At 45.7% G+C, this 21,002-nt stretch overlaps 1 protein-coding gene across 1 annotated transcript in view; it reads right to left on the bottom strand.

Annotated features, from left to right (window-relative positions):
- Positions 1-21,002, bottom strand: part of phldb1b (pleckstrin homology-like domain, family B, member 1b) — an 80,967-nt gene that overhangs the window by 8,980 nt on the left and 50,985 nt on the right. The window contains exons 7-17 of the mRNA XM_078284376.1: positions 16,590-16,850; positions 15,093-15,230; positions 14,839-14,976; positions 12,671-12,799; positions 10,224-10,379; positions 9,259-9,369; positions 9,090-9,179; positions 3,942-4,058; positions 3,604-3,709; positions 3,149-3,193; positions 1,308-1,647 (exon numbers count right to left, since the gene is read on the bottom strand). Coding sequence (XP_078140502.1) covers positions 1,308-1,647; positions 3,149-3,193; positions 3,604-3,709; positions 3,942-4,058; positions 9,090-9,179; positions 9,259-9,369; positions 10,224-10,379; positions 12,671-12,799; positions 14,839-14,976; positions 15,093-15,230; positions 16,590-16,850 — 1,631 coding nt within the window. The remainder of the gene's footprint in view (positions 1-1,307; positions 1,648-3,148; positions 3,194-3,603; positions 3,710-3,941; positions 4,059-9,089; positions 9,180-9,258; positions 9,370-10,223; positions 10,380-12,670; positions 12,800-14,838; positions 14,977-15,092; positions 15,231-16,589; positions 16,851-21,002) is intronic.

Raw genomic sequence — 21,002 nt, 5'->3', positions numbered from 1 at the left:
CCATATCTGATGTTTAATACAAGAAAAAGTTATAAGAGCAGTGAAGCACTTCTGGCAGCTAAAACTATGAGCATCTGTGTGTGGGGATGAGTTTGAAACATCAACACATCTGCTGTCTATCTCTATCTGTGTACCAACAACAACCTCAGATGTATTTCCTCAAGTCCCTGAGATGGAAACTACAATACAGTCTACGCTAAAGAACTTCAGTAGCTTGGAGTGAATGAGATGGACTAGTCTGAGGCAGGGTGAAATATTCACCTATTGGAAGAAAGAGGGGAAGTAGCATATTGGGAAGTGATCCTCTCGTCATTAGAAAGCCAGTGTCTTGGCCGAAATCTGGCTCATAAACTTTGCTGAACTGTCGTATCCTCCCACCTCCTTGTCTTAGCTGTCATTTCTCCACTGCGCATTGTTCATCACAGAGGAAATCCCATTAATCTTGAAAAACGCTATTAGCAGTATTTGGAATTTGGCTCTTGAGGGCTGTGAGTGGGATATTCACAGTGGGTTCTGCTGAAAACATGCGGAGGTGAATACTAAGGTAATACAACACACAGCTTGGCCACATTAACAGATGGTCTCCAAATTGGCCAGCCCGTGGATAAGGAATTGAAGTGGCGGGGAGCAGAGTGGTGGTCTGGGAGGATCAGCATGCTGTCAGTGCATCTGTGTGTATGTACGCCTGTAGGCTTTTGTCTGTCTTTTTGTCACGTGCATTATAAAACTACAGAGGGAAGAAAATGATTCACTTATGGACCTTCGTTTGCAAGATGAACCACAGACATTCAGTGCCAGAACCAGATGAGAAAAGAATCCTAAACACAGGAATGTGATGATTTAGAAATGGCATGGTGATGTAGCAGAGCGAAAAACATGTGTTATGAGGAGATAAATTATGCAGTACTTGGGTTCGACCGATGGGGGTTTTGAAGTATGACACCAACAATTTCGAGTTTAAGTTACATGCCATTATTTGACCATTTCCATTCCAAAAAATTACAAATATTCAGTGTTTCTGATCAAAATGTTGCATTAGAATCAATTCAGGTTAAAGTTTGCCCATAGACAATCAGTGTAGTATTATTCAATTCTACGATAAATATTTAACCAATCAAACTGCATCATATCCATCATATCAGAGGTGACCGACACTGATTGGGCCAGATCTGATAGTTAGTAAAGGGTCAATATTAGCAAACCAGTACATCGATCCAACTCTTGTCTATATGCATGTATACTGTATGTATCCATGTGGGCATGACTGTGTGTGTGTGTGTGTGTGTGTGCGTATTCTCCTATCATACCTGGACATGTTATCTGGCGAGCAAGCCGAGTTGTTGCCGGTGGACACACTGGTGTCCATGCTGTCGGAGCTCTCCAGACTCAGGGTGTCGTAGGGCTGCTCGCCCGCCGACGGGGGCTGGTGGTGCAGGATGGAGTGGTGCACCAGCGGAGGGGGCCCTCCGGAGCTCTGGCTCAGCCCCGGGGCGTAGGCCATGGCCGGGGAGTAGGAGGAGGGAGTGGAGGAGGTGATGAGGTGGGGCTGGGAGCCGTGGAGCGCCTCCCACTGGCACTGAGCCTCTACCGCCGCTCTCTGCTTGAGCTCGGCCAGCCGGCGACGCTGCTCCTCGATCACCTGCTGACCTGGAGGGAGGAGGGGTGAGGTCTGATCAGCGGATCTCGTCTGCGTTTGGTTTAAGGCGGAAGATCTAACCATAATTGAGCATTCACACTGCGAGCAACATGATCAGCAAGCCACCGGAGACCGATCATTTCCTACAGCTGAGCGACCAGAAAAAACTTGGCTGATGCGTGGACGCTCAGCAAGCTTGTCGGCCACGGCTGTGACCACTTTTCATGAACAGCAGTTCCACCTGGCAAGTGTAAAATGGATGAGAAGTTGATTCCAGCCATTCAAGTCTTCCCAGTTCTCTACAACTTTTATCTGAAAGACTATAGGTGTCGATCTAGCTGCAGACCACTACATAGATGCAATCTCGCACCACCTACAATCGGTCAGAATAGAGCGACCCATCAACCAAGTTGCTCGCAGTGTGAACACACGGTACGGAACAAGCAGCCCTATAGGCAGCCCTATAGGCCACTGAGTTCAAACCAACATGCTAGCCATAGGTCATCACAAGCATCCACCTGCTGAAGAATCACCAAAATAATACCGGTCAGTGTAAAACCAGTACTAGCGCCAGCCCATACACCAGGAGACCATGAAACCATGCATCACACATACAAGTATGTGTTCACTCAGTATCACAAGCCCGAGCATGAACGCAACAACCCGAAATCGCCCATCACTAAAGAGTTTCGACAGCTGGAGCAAGAGTTAAGTTGCTATGTAACTTCTCTCATTGTCAAATCCATGCTACTGTGCAACCGATAATGGGCAGATACCTCTGGAAAGAGGCACCAAGGTCAATAACTCCAAAGTAGGAGTGCACTGAACACTGAACATGCAATATTGATTCTCCTGCCGACAGGAACATTCATAGAAGATTGATAGAAGAAAGAACGTACAAGGTTTCAGACAAAGAAAAGATGGGGGGGAGAAGAGTTAATGACACGAAGAAGATGAAAATGGAATAGAGGAAACTGTCAGGTGAGGTCAGAGTCCGAAATTACCACCTGCCAAGCACCAAATGCCGGTAAAATTTCTATTTGGTAGATAAATCAATAAGGGTCACCTGCCACACTGGCCAGTTACTTTTTGAGACGATACCATTTGAATGCCTTTGCCTGTTTTCAAACGTTCAGACACGCTCCTGATTGGCTGCATGTTACGCTGCTCTGCATAAAGTGGTAGTGTCTACACGTCTGTTTCTCCGCTGGCTGAATGGTTAACTAGGTTAATGTTAGCTGAATTACAAACTTGATCCACTGTATAAATGAGCAAACACATTTTTAAATGAAACTCAGGTAGGGTGACATATTTCTATGAGAAATTGTTCTTGGCAGGTAAGATATTTTAGTTTGTTGGCCTTTGGCAGGTGAGCCAAAAAGTTAATTTCAGACACTGGATGAGCTGTATGTAGAGATGGTAGAGAAAGGACGACAGGACGACTCCCACTGAACAAAAGATTAACAAAAAAAACACGATGAGTCCCACTCCTGGACGCAGTGATCCGTCTACCTGCTGGGCTTTCCTCTATGGTGGGGTGGCCGGAGGACTGGGGCTCTGTGGTGCCAATAGAGGGAGGGACAAATCCACAGACAGGATGACAGACAGAGAGACAGACAGACAGGCATGAGGACAAGCTGAACTACAGATGCCAACAGATGTGACCGGCTCAGGTTTCCGACCCAGCACCCGTGGGTGGCCGCCCGCTGAGCTAAAACACTGGCAAACTGACTGGTTTCTTCGAATCCATTTTGTCAAACAGCAGACAAACACTGAGGGCCGTCGCTCTCTCTGAAACAGACTGATGTCGCACACATTCAGCTCCATGGAGCAGAGCAGGGTAATGCTTCACAGTAACTGTTACTTAACCACTGAAATAATGATTACTTCAGCATATATCAGTGATGGTTACTGTAAAGTGTTACCCAGGGCAGACTAGTGGCCACCTACAGTAGCGGGACAGTTACCTTTCTGCTGCAGGGCTAGTTGTCTCTTGGTCTCGATGTCCTGCAGGGTGGCAGCCAGGTTCCTGGGCAGACTGCCGGTGCTGTTGGCCGCCAGCAGGGGGCTCTGCTGGGACAGAGCGGGGACAAAACATCAAACTCAAATGTCAAATCCAGCTTTATGGATTTCCAGTGTTCAAAATTAGAATCTGGATTTTGGGGGCAAGTGTGGTCGTCGTTCGCAAAGAGGATGGAGAGGTAGAGAGTGCATGAGGGGTCGATGAACACATCACCCCACCATTGAGACAAACCCTGAGAATACTGCACACACACACACACACACACACACACTATCACCCTACCTTAGAGGATGTGTTGCGTCCCAGTGTTGCTGCTCCATGCTGTATGGGGGATCCAGAGCCTGTTTTATGCCGATGAACCGACTGACCTGCATCGCTGTCCAGCTTGGAGCGGAACACCTGATGGAGGGAACATATACCGAGATCAGAAATACAGTGCCGATAAAATGAAAACAAACCCGAGCGATGGCTGAAATGGTGTTTTAGAACAATGTTAAGAGCACAGCTGAAATCCACCAAGGATGAGCTGCAAGCACTCGCTATGAAACAATGGTTATAAGCATGTTTAGCATTATGCCGTGGCTATTACAGATGATTAATGCGGTGTTAAAATATAAATATTGTACATCAGTTCAGCTCAGCTGCACAGGAACTGGCATTAACAGTCCATGTTCCATGCACTGCATCCTGGAGATATCAAAGAGCCCACAGACAATAGTTGAGCTTTGGTTGAACACACACACACACACACACACACACACACACCTGGGACAGCAGCCTAGTCCCCTTTCATTGGATGGCACTTTGATCAGGCTCACTGAAGTTAATGCTGCATTCGCGTCCTATGGGAATTACTGTCGGAAAGGCTTGATGGTTAAAAGCAACGACTTGGAAGTGTTCACACGCTCAAAACGTGTTTGAAGCCATCAAGACACCATGTTTGAAGTTTTCTGTAGACTTTGGCTTCTCCTGATGATTATTCTCCGTTTTCTTACACGCCTGACACACAGGCACTTAGTGGGTGATGCATTTGAGTTCATGTTTTACAGCAAACCAAACACTGCAGATGTTGATCACGAACAAAAAAACATCCAGCAAGTACTTGTTTGCTTCTGTGGCATTTTAAGATTTGTGATCACAAAATGACTGATGTGAAATGCATTCATTTTTGTTTGCTTTATTCAAAGTGAATATATCATTCACTCATCATTCCCCCTGCTTGACTTCACCACCTGAGGTGAAGCGGAGGTGAACAGTATTTTCAAGTAGGAAACTTGTCTCTTCCATCTTTCCCATAGGGTATGAATGCAGCATAATTACAGACCTGATGTCAATGGTCTCTCTCTCGCTCTCTCTCTCTCTCTCTCTCTCTCTCTACAAACGCACACGTCCCACTCCTTGTCTGGGTGTCAGTCAATGGCAGGAGGTTGTTGACAGAGGCATTATGGCAGACAGACACCATGAAAGAATGAGAAAGAAAAAGAGGAGAGACCCTTCTGACCTGCAGCGTAGGCCTGCGGCCCGAGAGCGACTTAGCGGGGAGAGGCGGAGGACAGAGCTGGCTGGCCTGCCCTGCAGCCATCACCTCCTGGTACCACTGCTCTAAATCTAGCCTGGGGAGGTGAGGCCTACTGCCCTCAGACTGGTACTGGAGACCGCACAGAGAACCGGCAGACCCAGCAGACAGAGAAGGGGAGAGGAGAGAAGAGAAGAGAGGAAGGGAAGAGAAGAGGAGATGAGAAAGTTAGCAAGCATTCAAAGAAAGAGGAAAAGAGCAGAAACAGGTTTCATGTTTTGCATACCCTGATAATGCATATGGATGATGCATTCATATTTTCTCATGCTTTCATCATGCATTTCTACTTCAAATGTCCTTGACACGTTGGTATTGTTATGCTCAATACCCTGCAATTGCTATATTCTTATTCATATTCTGTTTCTTTACTGTATCCTATTTCTATTTTGCTGCTGCAACGACCCAATTTCCCCACAGGGATTATTAAAGTTTTATCTCAGCTTACTGTCCTTGGACCCTAATACATATCTCCCCAGTGTGATTTGACATGAAGATCAAGCATCATTTTACCACACACGTACAATAACACTGCATAGGCTCACTGACATCTTAGCACTTCGAACAAGTTGGATTGACTGTGCATCTGTAGTTTTAAGTACATGGCATTTCAAAACAGATTTCCTTGTTTTTTCAGTCTCAGTCTGTTTGTTCATCCATCACACGCGATATCTCAGACACTGCTGATTGGATTTTGACAGAACTTGGAGGAATGCTGAATCTCACCACTGCGTTCAGTCTTATCAATCTATCGGTCATGTTCAGCCCGAGATTGGTGGGCAGCAGAAGAAGAGGGAAGGGCGACACACACCTCCACAGAGAGAGAGAGGGAGGAGCCATGCGGAGAGGAGAGGCAGGAGAAGGCGGGGTCTACCGCTCCAGACTGCAGGGGCTGGCGAAGTGGGGAGGTGGGGGAGGACTCCACCTTCGGCATCCCATACATCTGATTTAACTGGCCAACAGTCACATACTCCTTTCCCGCGGGCAACCCACGCACGCAGCAGGGGGAAGAGGGAGGAGGGGTGAGGAGAGGAGGCAGAGAGACAGGAGTAAAGACAGACACGTCAGCGAGTGGAGGACAGACGCTAGAAGGGAGACATGTCAAGAACATTCAGTGAACTTCTGCGTCAGTCATGAAGGTATGAGGGAAGGAAGTACTGAAAGGAAATGCGGACTGGATTACAACATACAGCCTAAGGCAACACAATTCACACAATCCTTATATGGGGCCAGTATTGGCCTTCTATTGAAAATCAGATACGGTCCTTTCAGTGTCCACCTCTGATATGATGCATTTTCTTTCATTAAACATTTATTGAATAATATTTATTAATTGATCAATATTACACTAGTTGTCTATTGGAAGCCTTTAAACTGAATTGAGTCTAATGTGACACGTATAAATAAATATGTTACTTTATCTTTATTATTATCCTCAGTTTTAGTGTCCCATGATGGTCCTAATGTTGCTTCAGAGGCGTTTCCACCCTGACAAAAATACAATTGTGGATGAATACTTTTTTGGCATGAAAATGGTCAAATTAAGTAAATCGGCAGCCTCAATCCCCAAAATAAATAAATAAATAAATAAATAAAACACTCCAGTGCATTACTAATCCATCCTCCATACCAACATTAACGTCTACTGTAAATTAACACTGCCTTCCAGCTACAGAGGGGTGAGTACAAGCTGCTGACACCAAACATGTAGCAGAAAGCAAGGCCAATAGTACAGTGAGTATGCTACATGATAAACAGCCAACCAGTAGAGGGAGCAACATGATATGAAAATGGAAGGATGGAGAGAGACAGAGAGAGGAGAGAAGAGCAGAAAGAGAGAGCTGAGACAGTCAGAAAAGAGACAGACAGTGAAGTGATGGTACCTCGCTGGGGCCGGCTAATGCAGCATCTATGGCAAACGAGCGGCCGTGTGAGGCGGGCCTGCTGCTTTCACGGTAGCCATCGCTGCCGTACATCTTATAGACGTCCGACAGCTTCAGGTAGTCCTGAGCGCCGGCGAACAGCGCAGCCAGACGAGACGAGAAGCCGTGAGGACAACGCCGTACTGTACTTCTCATACACAGCGCATACACACATACACACAAAACAGCCTGCCGAGAGCAAGACGCGTCGGGCTTTTTTTGGGGGTTTGGAGATTAGAAAGCATCTTTGTAAGCGAAAGGTCAGGCCGATCTGTTATCTCAACTAAAGGGTGCATGGTGTGTGTGATGACAGACAAACAGTGACACACCCGGCAACAAAAAAAAGTGTGCATCTTCGGCGTTGCAGTAGCTGTTACACAATCAGGAGGTCACACAAACAGGCATTTTGTTGGTTATCACATGGCTCAACCAGTGATGTAGTGGTGAATAAAAAAGTGGGTAAACTATGAGCTCTAGTCGGTGATCAGCATAAGGCAAACAACCTCTAAAAAGCATTAATTTATGCTAAAGTCTATCCTCATATACCATAGGTCAGTTTAACACTACTCCTTATGTATACTATGAATTCACATCATAAAGATTCATTTTTAGGTGTGTTTACCCTCCACTACATCCTGGGCTCCGCCACACAGAACAGCTTGAGCCGAAAGCTACTGTGCTGGCTCCTTTTTCAACATAGTTATCGTAACTATGCTCAAGCCGGACAATGTGAAAAGGAATGGGCCTGGGCCAGCACAGTATGGCGCCTGAGCCGCAGCGTGAACAGGGCGTTAACAAGGTGCGATGTGGGATTTTTAGGGGTGTGTTACACAAGACAGCAGAGGGGGAAGCTGCGGGGCGTCATGCGGCGGCCGTTAGTCCGGTTACCTCCGTCGGGCTGCTGGGGTACAACTGACAGGAAGGGGAGGGATGTAAGTAGGAAGAAGAGGCTTGACAGAGGGAATGCTGGGAGGAGTGGACATCCTCTAACAACAGGTCGATCTCGTTGATATGGAGTGCATCCTGTTTCAACAGTTCAGGGATAATTGCTTTTACTTTCTGCAGCGAACTTGCGGGACACTAGACACTAAACTGCTGAGCTCCCCACAAAAAAAACACACTGGTGTTAATTGTAAGTGAGAATGTCTAAAAACAGGGTCTTGTACTGATTTCCCTCTGTTGCAACCTCAGCCAGGTTTGTCTGATGACACCATGTCTGAGTTAAACAATTTGTCCAGTGATGTAGTGGTAAATAAGGCGGGTGCACTATGACCTCCATTCACTAATCATCAGAAGGCAAATGTCAAAAACAAAAATCAATAACATTCCCAGAAAAGCATTGATTATATCCTTAAAGAGTAACTAAACCCCAAACCCAAATCTGTGTAAAGCCTGACATTTAAAGGTAAAAATGCTAATGAAATTGCCATCTGCTATTGGCTGATCTTTGGTGTCAGGTGATGTCACCACCTGCTGTACTCTATAGAAAGCGATATCACCTGGTACCAAAGATCAGCCAGTAGCAGATGGTAATTTCAGTAGCATTCTTTTTACCTTTAAATGTCAGGCTTTACACAGATTTGGGTTTGGGGTTTAGTTACTCTTTAAAGGATCCTATCCTCATAACCTAAATCAGTTTGATAATACTCACTATGAATTCATATCATAAAGATTTATATAAGCCTAAAAAGGTGAGTTTACCCTCTTCCACTACACTACATTCCTGGATTTGTCCGCCAACACCATGCCTGTTAAAAGGTTAGATCTGTCTGATTCACACCAAGTCTGCACACAAACAAATCACTGTAATTAAACAGGTAAATGTGATCAGGAATCAAACAGACGGCCATCAAAGCTCCCTTTTGTTTACAGGTCGTGAGCATTGTGTGTGTGTGTGTGTGGTTCCCTGTATAGAGAAAGATATTGCTCTCTTACCTCCCTCATGGCACTGGAGGACTTGGGGAAGCTCTTTCCTCCCGTCAGGCTGTGGTATCTCTTCTCCAGGGCTGACAGCCTCTCCTTCTCCTGGAGCATAAAGGTAAATGTTAGTACGAGGAGATTTTGGTTGAGACCCTATTTAGTACACTCAGTAAAAAAAGTGTACCTTTTGTAGCATTTGCAGTGTGAGAGTCCTGTCCTTGGCCAGCCGGTCGCACTCCTGAGAAGCCTGCAGGCCCAGCTGGTTGGCCTGGCTCTCCAGAGCAGACACCTTCTCCTAAGGAACAGAGGATAGAAAGAGTTACATGTGGTGGGGAATTCAGGCAAAAGTCAAAATCATAACACGGATATCTACCATTATAAGTCATGGTACGACAAGTGCATCAGCGCTTTCTTGGTGCTTGGGTGGAGGGGTGGAGTGGGGGGGTACGCATGATTGGAGTGAGTGAAACTACACTGACTTTAAAAACTCCCCAACATTTTGATCAGATTCCACACAAGTATGCATCAATATGTACTCTTATGATTATTACGCTGGGTTTCAGTGGAGATTAGGGATGGGACGATATGCTTATCTCACGATACAGTTCCATATGCGATACAGGGTTCACGATTCGATACAACCACGATACGATGTCATGAATAAAAGTTCAACGACAAAGTCTGACTGTGTTTATTTCTGAGACACAAATCTTTCTAGAGAGCTTGTGCAATTGTGATGGACAAGCAGTCTCATTTGTGATTACTACAGCAGAAAAAAATGGAGCTAATATCGCAATTAATTTTTTTGCCCCACAATACCTATTGTCACCATTTTGTAAGATAAGATAAGATATCACTTTATTAATCCCCTTGGGGAAATTTGGGATCCCAATTGTATTGGGATATACTGAATGTGGATATATCTTCCCATCCCTAATGGAGAGTTTTAGTGAGAAGAATAAAATTCGGAACACATACTTTTTGTCCTTTTGGCATGACCATGGTCAAATAGATATTGAATATTAGCACAAAATATCTGCCATTGCCAGCTCCAATGGGTCTTGTCCTTCCAAATGCCATATCGGTGGAGCCCTAATGAGGATATTCTGGTATAGCAGGTATCCCGCAGTCTGTCAGAGAATTCCTCACCTTCCTCTTGGCCACGCTGCTGTGGTACTCTGCCCTCTCCTGCAGCAGCTGCTGGCTGATAGTTTCTCTTTCCTCCTCCAGGCTGCTTTCCCTCTCCAGCTGTTGAAACTCCAGGTCCTCAAACTGTTTGGTGCCTGCTTCCAACGCCTCTCCGTCCTAATGGAGCCACGCACACAATATCCGCGGTTACAACATGGACACCTGAGCTCTTACCGTACACAGGCAGATCATTTTGATAGCAGCCGCCATTCTCAGATCAACATAATGGGTAGCAGCGAAGCCGGACGCCTTGGCTTTTTAATGTAAGATTGTGTAAAACGTTTTTCTAGTGTGGTTGAAGCACTTCCTTGGAAGGGTCAGCGTGTTTTCCCCCCAATAACTTCAGCAGACTACTAAAAAGCACACGGAGCTCAGCCAGGCAGACAGCCATGGAAGAACATGCTTCTACTGCAGCACGGCCATTGGTGTAGTAAATTAGATGTACTGTACAGGGGACAAGTGCCGATAATCTCTATCAAAACTTAGTTTGCACTGGAAGATTTGTGGTCAAAAATGAGATTTTGACTTGATGTCATTTGATTTGACGGCTATTTTATCTCCATCACTTTCACTTTTCAACCACAGACTTAAAACTAACCCCAACCCTCAACTTAAATGGCTAAAGAATGAATACCTACAATCTGTGCTCCATCCAACCACTACTCAATGCTATATGATGGTTATTCTGTAAATACTACATGAAAAATGTGATTTGGTATTTGAAAAAACATTATGAGTTATTATTAAAACTTTTCAGCATCTTAAGAACTTTGCTTACACAACGGTTATGTTTTTTAGGGGATGAAATTATCTGTGTTTCTGATATATATACACTGTACTGTATATTACAGAGACAGGCCTATATCTTTGGTACTCCCCTGTCCTTGCTGTCACTATATGGTTGCTGACAAGGACAAGTTTTAAAGCGCTTTACAGGAGATCGTGTTTGGGTCTGAAGGCTTTCACTTGTGAAGGACTGGACTGCTGGCAACATCAATCCATCGAACAAGAGTCATCTTTGCAAGCGGTCTGATGAAGAGCAGGGAGCTCAAAAACTCACACACGTCCAGGTGTTAATAAATTCATACACCTCGGGAGCAAGTTACAGTATGCAGACTCTACTTTTGTTCTCTGTTTAGCTTGTGTTTTGTCTGGCACCTGGTTAAGATTGAGATGTGTGCATTTTTTATTGTTCAATTCATTTTTACTCACAGAGTCTGAAATTTCGGCCCGCTGAGCGCCAAATGCTGGTCAAATTAGTATTTGGTGAATAAACCAGCAAGGCTCACCCACCACACTGACCTGTAACTTTTTGATGTGCCTTACATATTGAGTAAAGGGTTGCATGAGGAATGAAGAATAAAAAAAACATATTGCCATCTGTGTGACAAAATGCAATGAAGTTTCAGATCACTGGTAAAACTAACAACAGAACCTTACTCTAAACCAAGCGCATACATTCATTTCCATAACAGAAGTCACAGGATGAAAGGGAGGGAAGAGAGAGAATGGGACTAGTTAGGGTCTATGTTAATGGATTAGTGAGCAGTTACAAATTATGCAAAGCGTAACAAATCACAGAAGAGATGCGCATCAGAATCATGCATGCAACGCAGCACATTCATATCCAAAATGCAGCTCTACCGGCTGTAGTGACCAGGAGCCGTTGCTATGCTCCCGTCTCATCCTGAGGGCTTCAGCAGCATGTAGGTGTGGTGCAGAGGAGGGAAAATTCCAGCAGCTTGTGGCATTAGCAAGTCTGTGAGGGGCACTAGGAGGGATTCTCACAAATGCAGTGAGTGTGTATGTGTGTGTCTGTACACCATATGTAGCGGGCCCCAGCTAAAGGGTTAAAGGTGCCAGTAGCACTACGTATGGTGGTATGTGCCAGCCAAAAATACAGCAACATACACATGCTCCGTGCTGACACAAACACTAAGAATTTGCCACGACACGACAAATGGACGCCACATTTCTTTCAGCGCCAGATTTTACAGATTTGAAATTCCACATGGGTTTTCCATGCCAAGTGTTTCTTCTGCCAGTCAGGCCAATGTACTTCACCCTCTTTAAAGAAAGCAATGCTGTTAAGCTTGTTATTACTTTACAAATACCATCACTGTGCTGAAGTAACAGCACTGTGCTGCTGGAATTTCCCACTGAACTAGTGGCGGGGGGAGGTTGCAGGCTAGAAGGAACTGGGGGTCGGTGCTGCTGGTGGGCTCTAAAAGGTTGTGGGTGGGAGCGAGTGATCTCAGGATCGGGTGTGTGCGGTGGCGGGGTGATAGTTTGGGTCAGGGTTTGTAGTGGCACAGGGGCAGGCTACTGCAGATTGGGAGTTGGGGGGGTGGGGGGGGGGTGGAGTTCGGTGGGTGGGCTTGGTGCTTCTGCTCGACTTGACGACCCACCCTTTTGAGCTGTTCCTGCAACTGTTCCCGCAGAGACTCGGGACAATTATGAAGCTGGTTCTTCAGCTCAGCGTAGCCCTCCTGGAGGCTCTGCAGGGCCCGGCGCTCGGCCTCAACATTAGCCCTCTCCTAGAAAGACAACACACGCCCACACACAGGATGGATGGACGAGAGGAGAGAGAGAGCGAGAGAGACAGAGAGAGAGAGAGAGAGAGAGAGAGAGAGAGAGAGAGAGAGAGAGAGACAAAAAACACACTGCTCAAAATCCACGCCATGCAAATAAAAAGCTGCCTGGTGTTAGCAAGAAATAGGCCATGTTGGGATGTTATAATACAAAGCCTAGGATCCATAGAGCGCATGTGGATTTGCAGTTTTAACAGCTAAAATGCGAGCCTCAAACTGGTCAGAACAGACAATTCCAGCTCTCATACATTTCCTAATGCAATCCAACGCTATACATTGCTGCAATATAACCAAATAAGAGATGCTGTGACTTGAGGTTTTTTTGTTATGTTCTAAGACTGAAAGTATCCCAACTTAGTCGTGATCAAATCTTGGGTATAAGCATCCATGAATGCCTCTTTGGGTTCGCTAAAATGATCAACCTATTCTCTTGCATGTCGTTAAAGCTATTGGCAATAAATACCCTGCGAGAACTTTTAGAACATAAACCGCAATATACCGTGAGACAATTAGCCTCGTAATTTACTTGACATCTATGAGCCCCGGAACATTTATGAACTCACTTCTCATAATCCTGACCAAAGTAAGTCTGACTACGGTGAGGTGCAGCGGCTCGGCTGCCTCTAGCTGAAGTGCAGAAGCGGCGTCTCCCGGGTGCTACTCCAGTTTCCAGCTCAGGAACCGATCGATAAACCTTGCTGTTATTGCCCGTGTTGGAGCAATCAGTCAGCGGGGTGGCTTTAGTGTTTTCACCCTCTACCATCATAACAACTACAATGTGAAAAACCTGAGCGCTAGTCCACTCCTCCAGGACTAGCGGCACTGACAGAACTCTTAAAATTAAAGGCGGGTTGTGTCTTGAGAGGCAAGTGGATGCATCTGATGAAGTAAACGGCAGTTTCAAAAGATTCATTGACATACCATGATACAAAAATGCTATTATTGTCTGAATTGCACAACTGGTTTATATTCTGGGAAGGGAGGTAGCATTGAAACATCTGAACAAAGAAGTAATTCCTATAACATTCTCTCACGGAGCTATCTTCAAATAAAATTAACAGTGAATAATGCTGTTCCTTATTTTGCTGGGAACCCCCTCTTCTCAAAGACCCATGGGAGTCCCCGGACCCCGGTATGTCTTGACATTTCAATAATTTAAATCTAGAGAATTTATTTGAGACTTTTTCAGACTTTTTAAAGGACATGTAGAAACCTTGTGAATGGGCTAAAGCTTAACTTCTGTCTCTGCTACTGTTAAAATGTGGTGGGTGCAGGTAAGAAGAGGAAAGGATGCCCTAAAACCACTGTACAGAACATGCTAGTAGAGAACTACTGTATCACTTTATTCAGGGTGACTTGCAGAACCCGTGCACTACAACACCAAAGAGTACAGAGCCCAGAGGGTCATTCCACAGCAGATTTCGGAAGGACTGTGCTTCTGGCCCCGCGCGATCTGCCATGCAGGCGGTGAAGAAACAGGAGAGTAGAGGAGCCTAGAGATGGTTGTGAGTGCTGAAGAAGTAGAAGAAGGGATTAGGGGGTTAATGGATGTTGGTTAGTTAGTAGAGGCGAGCGGAGAGGAAAACAGAGATGAGAATTGACCTGAGACCAAACCACCAAGGAAAAGTCAGACAAGAGAGGAGAACACCCAAAGGCAAATGCAGTCCTTTGTTTGGACCTTTACCTCATACCTTGAAAGAAAAGGGCTCAAAAAGAAGAGGGAAGTCTTCCATCTGCACCAAATTCAAAACACTACACACACTTCACTGTCAAATATTAGGGAAGCTTGGAATGGATAGGAGTGCTGTCTTATGTAGTAAAATGATCATTGATCATCCAGTAAAGAACGTCAGAGACCAGAGAAGACTGTTTTAGGACAGGAAAAGAACAGGCAGTGTGTGTGAGTGTGTGTGTGTGTGTGAGCTCTATATACATGTATTCCCTCCCAGCCTGTCTCTTTCCCCCACACCCACTGCTCTCTCTACCTTGTCTTTCTCCCTCTGGATGGCGCTCTCCAGCTCGTCCAGCCTGTGCTGCAGCTGAGCGATGACGTCCGACTCGGCCTCTATCTGGTCCAGCTCCGCCTGCCTCTCGCCCTGCAGCAAGGCGCGCTCCATCTCTGCCTGGGAGGGGTGGACCAACCAAAGTCACACAATGTCACTTGTAAGCTACTAACCCAATAACCCATAACATGATGTGGTGATGGTGATCTATCTCTATTTGGCATCGCTCAGTCTACCTCTTGTTTGGACTCCTGGAGCTGCTGCTCCAGCTCCGTCAGCCGGGTCTTGAGTTCATCGACCCGAGCCAGAACCCGAACCCGCTCGTCCTCCAGGTAACCCAGCTCCAGACGGCCCGAACTGGATGAGTCCTCATGCTGTAGGGAGAGACAACAGAGTGAGACCAAGGCCTTGGAGAGAGAGAATGGAGAAAGAGGGAAAAGGGAGGATATCGGCAGCTTCAATCCAAACATATTGGTATTCAAAAACCCATACTGGTCGAACCCAACAGAGATAGAGAAAGAGAGGAAAAAAAGCCCCAAAATAAGAGCTGATGAACGATGGTCAGGAGGTGTAGAATGCAGTTGATTGCAGCTCTATATAGTTGATGTTTTGGTCTGCAGACTTTTTCCCCAGAAATACAAGAAACATTTAAATGACTTGAGAGTCAGAATGCATCTTCATGCCCTTGCAAAGGTCTGCTGACCAAAACATCAACTACATACAGACATGATATTGACTGCATTCTATACCCCTTGACTCCCTTTATTTCTGGTCATGCAAGGCCACAGACATACATAAAAGTCCAAACATAGATAACGTGCATGATGTTGTGAAACGACATTCAACCAAAAAAAAAGCAACCATGTGTACACTTACAAATAGTGAGCCTTTCCTTTGTGGAGAAGGGATAATTTCATTACTTTTTAACACTCAGGGGTTCCCAAAATTTTGTCCAAGGGACCCCATATGGAAATAATTTTGTTGTTGTTGATTTAGCATTTAATTGTGCAGTGGTTTTCAATCATGATCCATCAACAGCCTGCAGGTTTCGATTCCAATCAAACACTACACCAGCTCGTTTCACCAACTAGTTCTGCCCTCTCTGGTTGAAAGTATGCAAATGAGTTAAATCAAATGATGCAGTGGGTCTTTCTCAATATGCATTCTTGTGTCCTCCATGACACGTTTGACACAATATCTAACAGCCAGAGTATGATTCCAGAACAAAAAAACATGAGGACAGAAGATGGACTGAGATCCCAAAAGTTTACTTGCCAGCCGAGGATGCATTGGATGGTGACTTGACCGTGGAGAACGAATGGTAAATCCTATGAGTGGCTTTGATGGCACATGGTTGAAAACCACTGGTCTACTGGTGGGGAGGTAATAGTGCTGAGAGGCGACACGTGCAATATGAATAGTCATTCTTATGCATTCTCTAATTGGGACAATGTCTAGAGAATTCAATTATAGTGAAATTAAACTTTCCCTTTGCTTGGGACCCCCTGAAACCCCCTGAAACCCCCTGAAGGACCCCCGGTGGCCCCCAGACCCTACTTTGAGAACCACTGATTTAGCTAACTCAAGCCATTCCCTGGTGTTTCGCACATGCTGGCATCCACAGTGGCATGCAGAGCGTCTCCGGTGGGAGGAAGGGAAGAAGCATTCCCTCTGACCTGTCTGTCTCCATTGTGCAGTGCTGCTGCTGTGCTCAGAGGAGGAGATGTCCTCACCTCCTGATGAGTGCTCTCCGTACTACTACACTCCTCCTTCAGGTTCTCCTCGTCGCTCTCCCTCTGTCTCTGGGCCAGACGCAGCGTGGACGAGGTCGGCGTCCCCCCTAGGATGTTCTCCATGGACGGTCTCCGCCCGGAGCCGTCGGCCAGCCCCCCGGGGAAGCCCGTCCTGCCCGAGCCCAGAGCGTCCAAGCCGGGGTCGTCGCCTTTGTTGTACTCGGCACAGAGGTTCAGGATGGTCTCCAGTCGCTGTCTCTCCTGTGGAAGGACACAAACACACAAAGATTAGGGTTTGACTCTTTCTCTCATCACTTTCTGATCACTCTTCACTTTATCCTCTCACAAATACTAGTCTAACCATAGAGTGTAGATCTAATAGTAAGTATCTAATGTGTAATCTAATGTCTTCCTACCATGCTGAGGGCTGCTGGACTCTTCTGCATGCTGTAACCTATAGTGGATCAAACCCGAGTCCACGTTTAGGCATAACATGAATTAGTGGAGGCTAGAAGGCTACTTAGCTACCCATGTTACAACATAAAAAATCTGACTGACTAGCCATATCCCATTTTTAATAAAAGGCCAATATTGGCACAGTATTTCAGCAAACAGATATATCAGTCTAAGCCGACATCAGATTAGATCCAGCCGTGGCAGAGCATATGCCCTGGTATCTCATTTCCTGTTTGTGCGCTGGCCGGCGGGGTCCAGCCAGCGACTGATGCCAATCTGGAGATGGGCTGGTCAGACATGGCAGTAGAAAGCAGGCCAAAGGCTGATTGGCTGAAACAGACACTTCAGAGTCAGACCATCTCTCTCACGGTTAATCAGCATAACTGACATCTCCCTCATATCCTGTATGACTCAGCTGAACCTCAGTTTCAGTATGAGCAGACAATAAGTCTGTGATGACCCCTTCTCACCCCTGAAACAACACAGCACCCCGCACTCTTCCTCTTCCCAGGGTGCTGCCTGGGAATCCTACACTGTGATTGGTTGTCCAGCTGTCGCTATGAGAGGTCAGCCCACCTATGGGGGCTCCGGCAGACTGGGCCAGCGGGTGACCTTTGAACTCTGAATGTCAGCTGCTGTCTGCAGACACAGCGTCTCTGAGGTTTGCATAACCACATAGATGGCAGCCGACAATACGGTGAGCCTTACCGGAATAAACCAAGCTTTTGGGAGATTCTCGTTGGCCAACTTGAGCCGTTAAGTGATGAGAGCATAGACGTTCAGCACAAAACATCAACTATCGGCAGCTTCAATCCAAAAATAACAGTATTGGCTTTCAAATAATCATATCCGTCGAACATAGATGCACACCTAACTTTTCAAAAAATGCATCTTTTCCTTGTTGTTTACGGTGGATAGGAAACAGTTTAGGAACCAAAGGAGCTGTGTGTCATTTTACACTCATAGCACTGGGGTCAGTCCCTATGTGTTTCCTATGGCTGCATAGCAATACTTGCCAACAAGCCAACTTGTTTTCACCACAAGTAAATGCTCCAGTGGATCCTCAGACGAGAGTGAGCATGGCTTTCCCACTGCTTTCTGAGGGAGTGTCTGCATGACAAGGAGCTTTCTACAGACCCTCCATTAGCTTCAACCTGTAATCTGGGATCAGTTGGCTCTTAACTGAGTGGGCGGGAGTGAAAGACCCCTGGGCTATAGAACAGTGTCCGTATGTTCACTGGAAAAGAGGCAGTACAACAAGTCACATACATGTCACACAAGCCCTCCCACTCAAACATGCGTTTGCACACATGTGTTCGGATCAGACCACGCAGCGCTCTGACACCAGTCTCCTTTTTAACAAGAAAGTTGATTGAGAGCCGACTATCATCATCTCATTTGTATACCAGACAGTCTTTACCAAACCTGTCTCATGGCTGAGTCGCAGGAACCCAGACAGATTTCATACTATTAAATCTGTGTGTTTTGCCTCAACATAAATCAACTTGACACAGCATCAAATTTGAAGCTAGACATCTGCAAATTGGGCTCAAATTATGCTCCTGTTCAGTGGCTGCCTGGTTGACAGATTTGTGTGAATCCCACATTTTCTCTCCATTTTCTCATGTGGGCTTTCAAATACCGGAGGTGTTTTTTATGTTCAGAGGCTGTTGCTGCTACAGACACTTAAAAAGGTCAGATCCTCAGTTTATAAGTCTCTCTGTAGGTATCATTAGTGGGTCCCTCCGGGCTCCTAGAGCTGGCTGAGAAGGAACAAGGTGGTACAACAGGTCACTGTGTTAATCCAAACCTTTTTACCAGATGCCAAGCCCTGATGTCCCAGTTGGACACAGTGGAGTTATGGCTTAGAATAATCAAAGGTATTTGTTTTGCACTGGTGAATGGCTGAGAAACATGCCCAAAAATACAGTAAATGGCTTCTCCTTGACTTCTCCTTGTTACACATTCAAAGCATCAAGACATACAGCTGACGTTTTAAACATTATTTTTAGGGATGCACCGATCCGATACTGATATCGGATATCGGTCCGATACTGACTCAAATAGCTGGATAGGGTATCGGTGACAATGGGGCCGATCTATTCAATTCAATTTTATGTTTATGTCTACGTGCGCATACTACGTCATGCGTCAGCAGCGCGCCGGTAGACCCGGCCATTTGCCTTCGGTCCGTCCGGTGGCTCCTCCGGTCCAGCAGCTCCGGAGGATCCCGGAGGATCCCGCCTGCCGCGCGCAGCGTCTCCCGCACTGAATTCTCGCTCGTGGGGCGCGAGCCTCCCGCAGCTAGCATCCAGGCTAACAAGCTAACCTGGCGCCCAACCCTCATAACAGAGCCGGGGTCGGGGTGAGCTGACCGGGGGTCGGTGCTGATGCTCGGTAGTTAAAAACACACCTGCATGAATACTTTGTCTCGGTTATATGTTTAAACTCTCCCGGGTCACCGCGCGGCCGAGCAGGCTGCCATTTAACCTGCGAGGTAAAGTAGTTTTCCACCAATTATACAATCGGCGCGTCCAGCCAGACTCCATTCATAAATCCAAGGTTTACGGGGACTCGGCTGTAGGTCAACGTTGTTTCCTGCCACAACACGATTTCAAGTGTTTTCCGTGTTCGTCAGGTACTGCTGCTCCATTCGGCCGACACATAGTCAGACTAACATACCTTGATTTTTTTTCTGAGGGCTGTTTCATAAAGCAAGATTACCAGTTAAGCCAGAGTTATTTCAGTAATTTAGGTTTATTCTGCATATTTTGAATGTTTTGTTTTTACCAAGTTACTTGTTTATACTACTTGTGTGAATTGTGATTTAATTTATCAAGTTTGTTTGCACTAGTTTGTGACTTAATTGTGATTTAATGTTTACATTTTGTTCTCATTTGATGCAGTTGTATTGTTTTATACTGGAATTTTTATTCCTGACCAATTTGTTGCTGCATTTAAAAGGTTTACACTTGAATTGTAATTCCTGTTAATTTTGAAGATGTTTTACCAAGTTGCTGGAGCACGATTATTTATTATTTTAATAATAAATAACAATTGAGTACATTTATATCTATGTATTTATTTGTTACATTTTGTTTTACAAAGTTAGGAAAGCAATGTTAAAGTCAAGCCTGATGTTGCCTTACACATAAAAGAATGATCCCAGTCTCTTCCACACAGTGAGGCATAGCCTACAGTTTATTAATTAAACACTGGTATCGGATCGGTACTCGGTATCGGCCAATACCCAAAGCCCAGTTATCGGTATCGGTATCTGGACTGAAAAAGTCGGATCGGTGCATCCCTAATTATTTTGATCCTGTCCTAATTTCTGTTTGTTTACACCCCAATAACCCGCCACCACCTTGAACCTAAAATCAGCTGTGTAAGAAAAGTTACTGTGATCCTGGAAAAACGAATGAAAATCTGGGTTTACTCACTCTCATGATGGACGGTGTGAACAGCAACAGCTCAGACAAGGCAGTGAGGCACACATTCAAACCAAGCCGGCTTGGCCAAAAGGCAGATGAACAAATACTGGCCTTTTACAGCCAGCACCACCCCCGTCCACCACCACCAACACCACCACAACCCCCTCTACCCCCTTCCTCTGGGAGCTAAGAGTTTGATGCTGACAGAGCTCCATGGCCCTTGGTAAACATTCAGTCTTCTGCTGCTGTTTACAGAAGCTTCTCATGTCCAAACCAAAGGCATATTATACTCCTTATCCTCTTGATTCATATCAGACCTGTTTTAAAGATTAATAGAAGAATGTGTATACACATCGCATATGTGCGAGATGAGAAACTGTGCCATGGGCTCATACCGAACCAACAGACTTCAGATGTACACCGCTGGTGCAGAGATGAGTCACACATGGACTCATTTATAAAAATGTTCTTTGACTTCATCAGGTTTCATCAGTATTTGCGGGTTTCAGAAAGCCAAATTTAA

Source organism: Centroberyx gerrardi, chromosome 6, assembly GCF_048128805.1.
Source record: "Centroberyx gerrardi isolate f3 chromosome 6, fCenGer3.hap1.cur.20231027, whole genome shotgun sequence".
Classification (NCBI taxonomy): domain Eukaryota; kingdom Metazoa; phylum Chordata; class Actinopteri; order Beryciformes; family Berycidae; genus Centroberyx; species Centroberyx gerrardi.
Note: the sequence above shows the minus strand (reverse complement) of the source record. Positions and strands in the feature narration are given on the sequence as shown.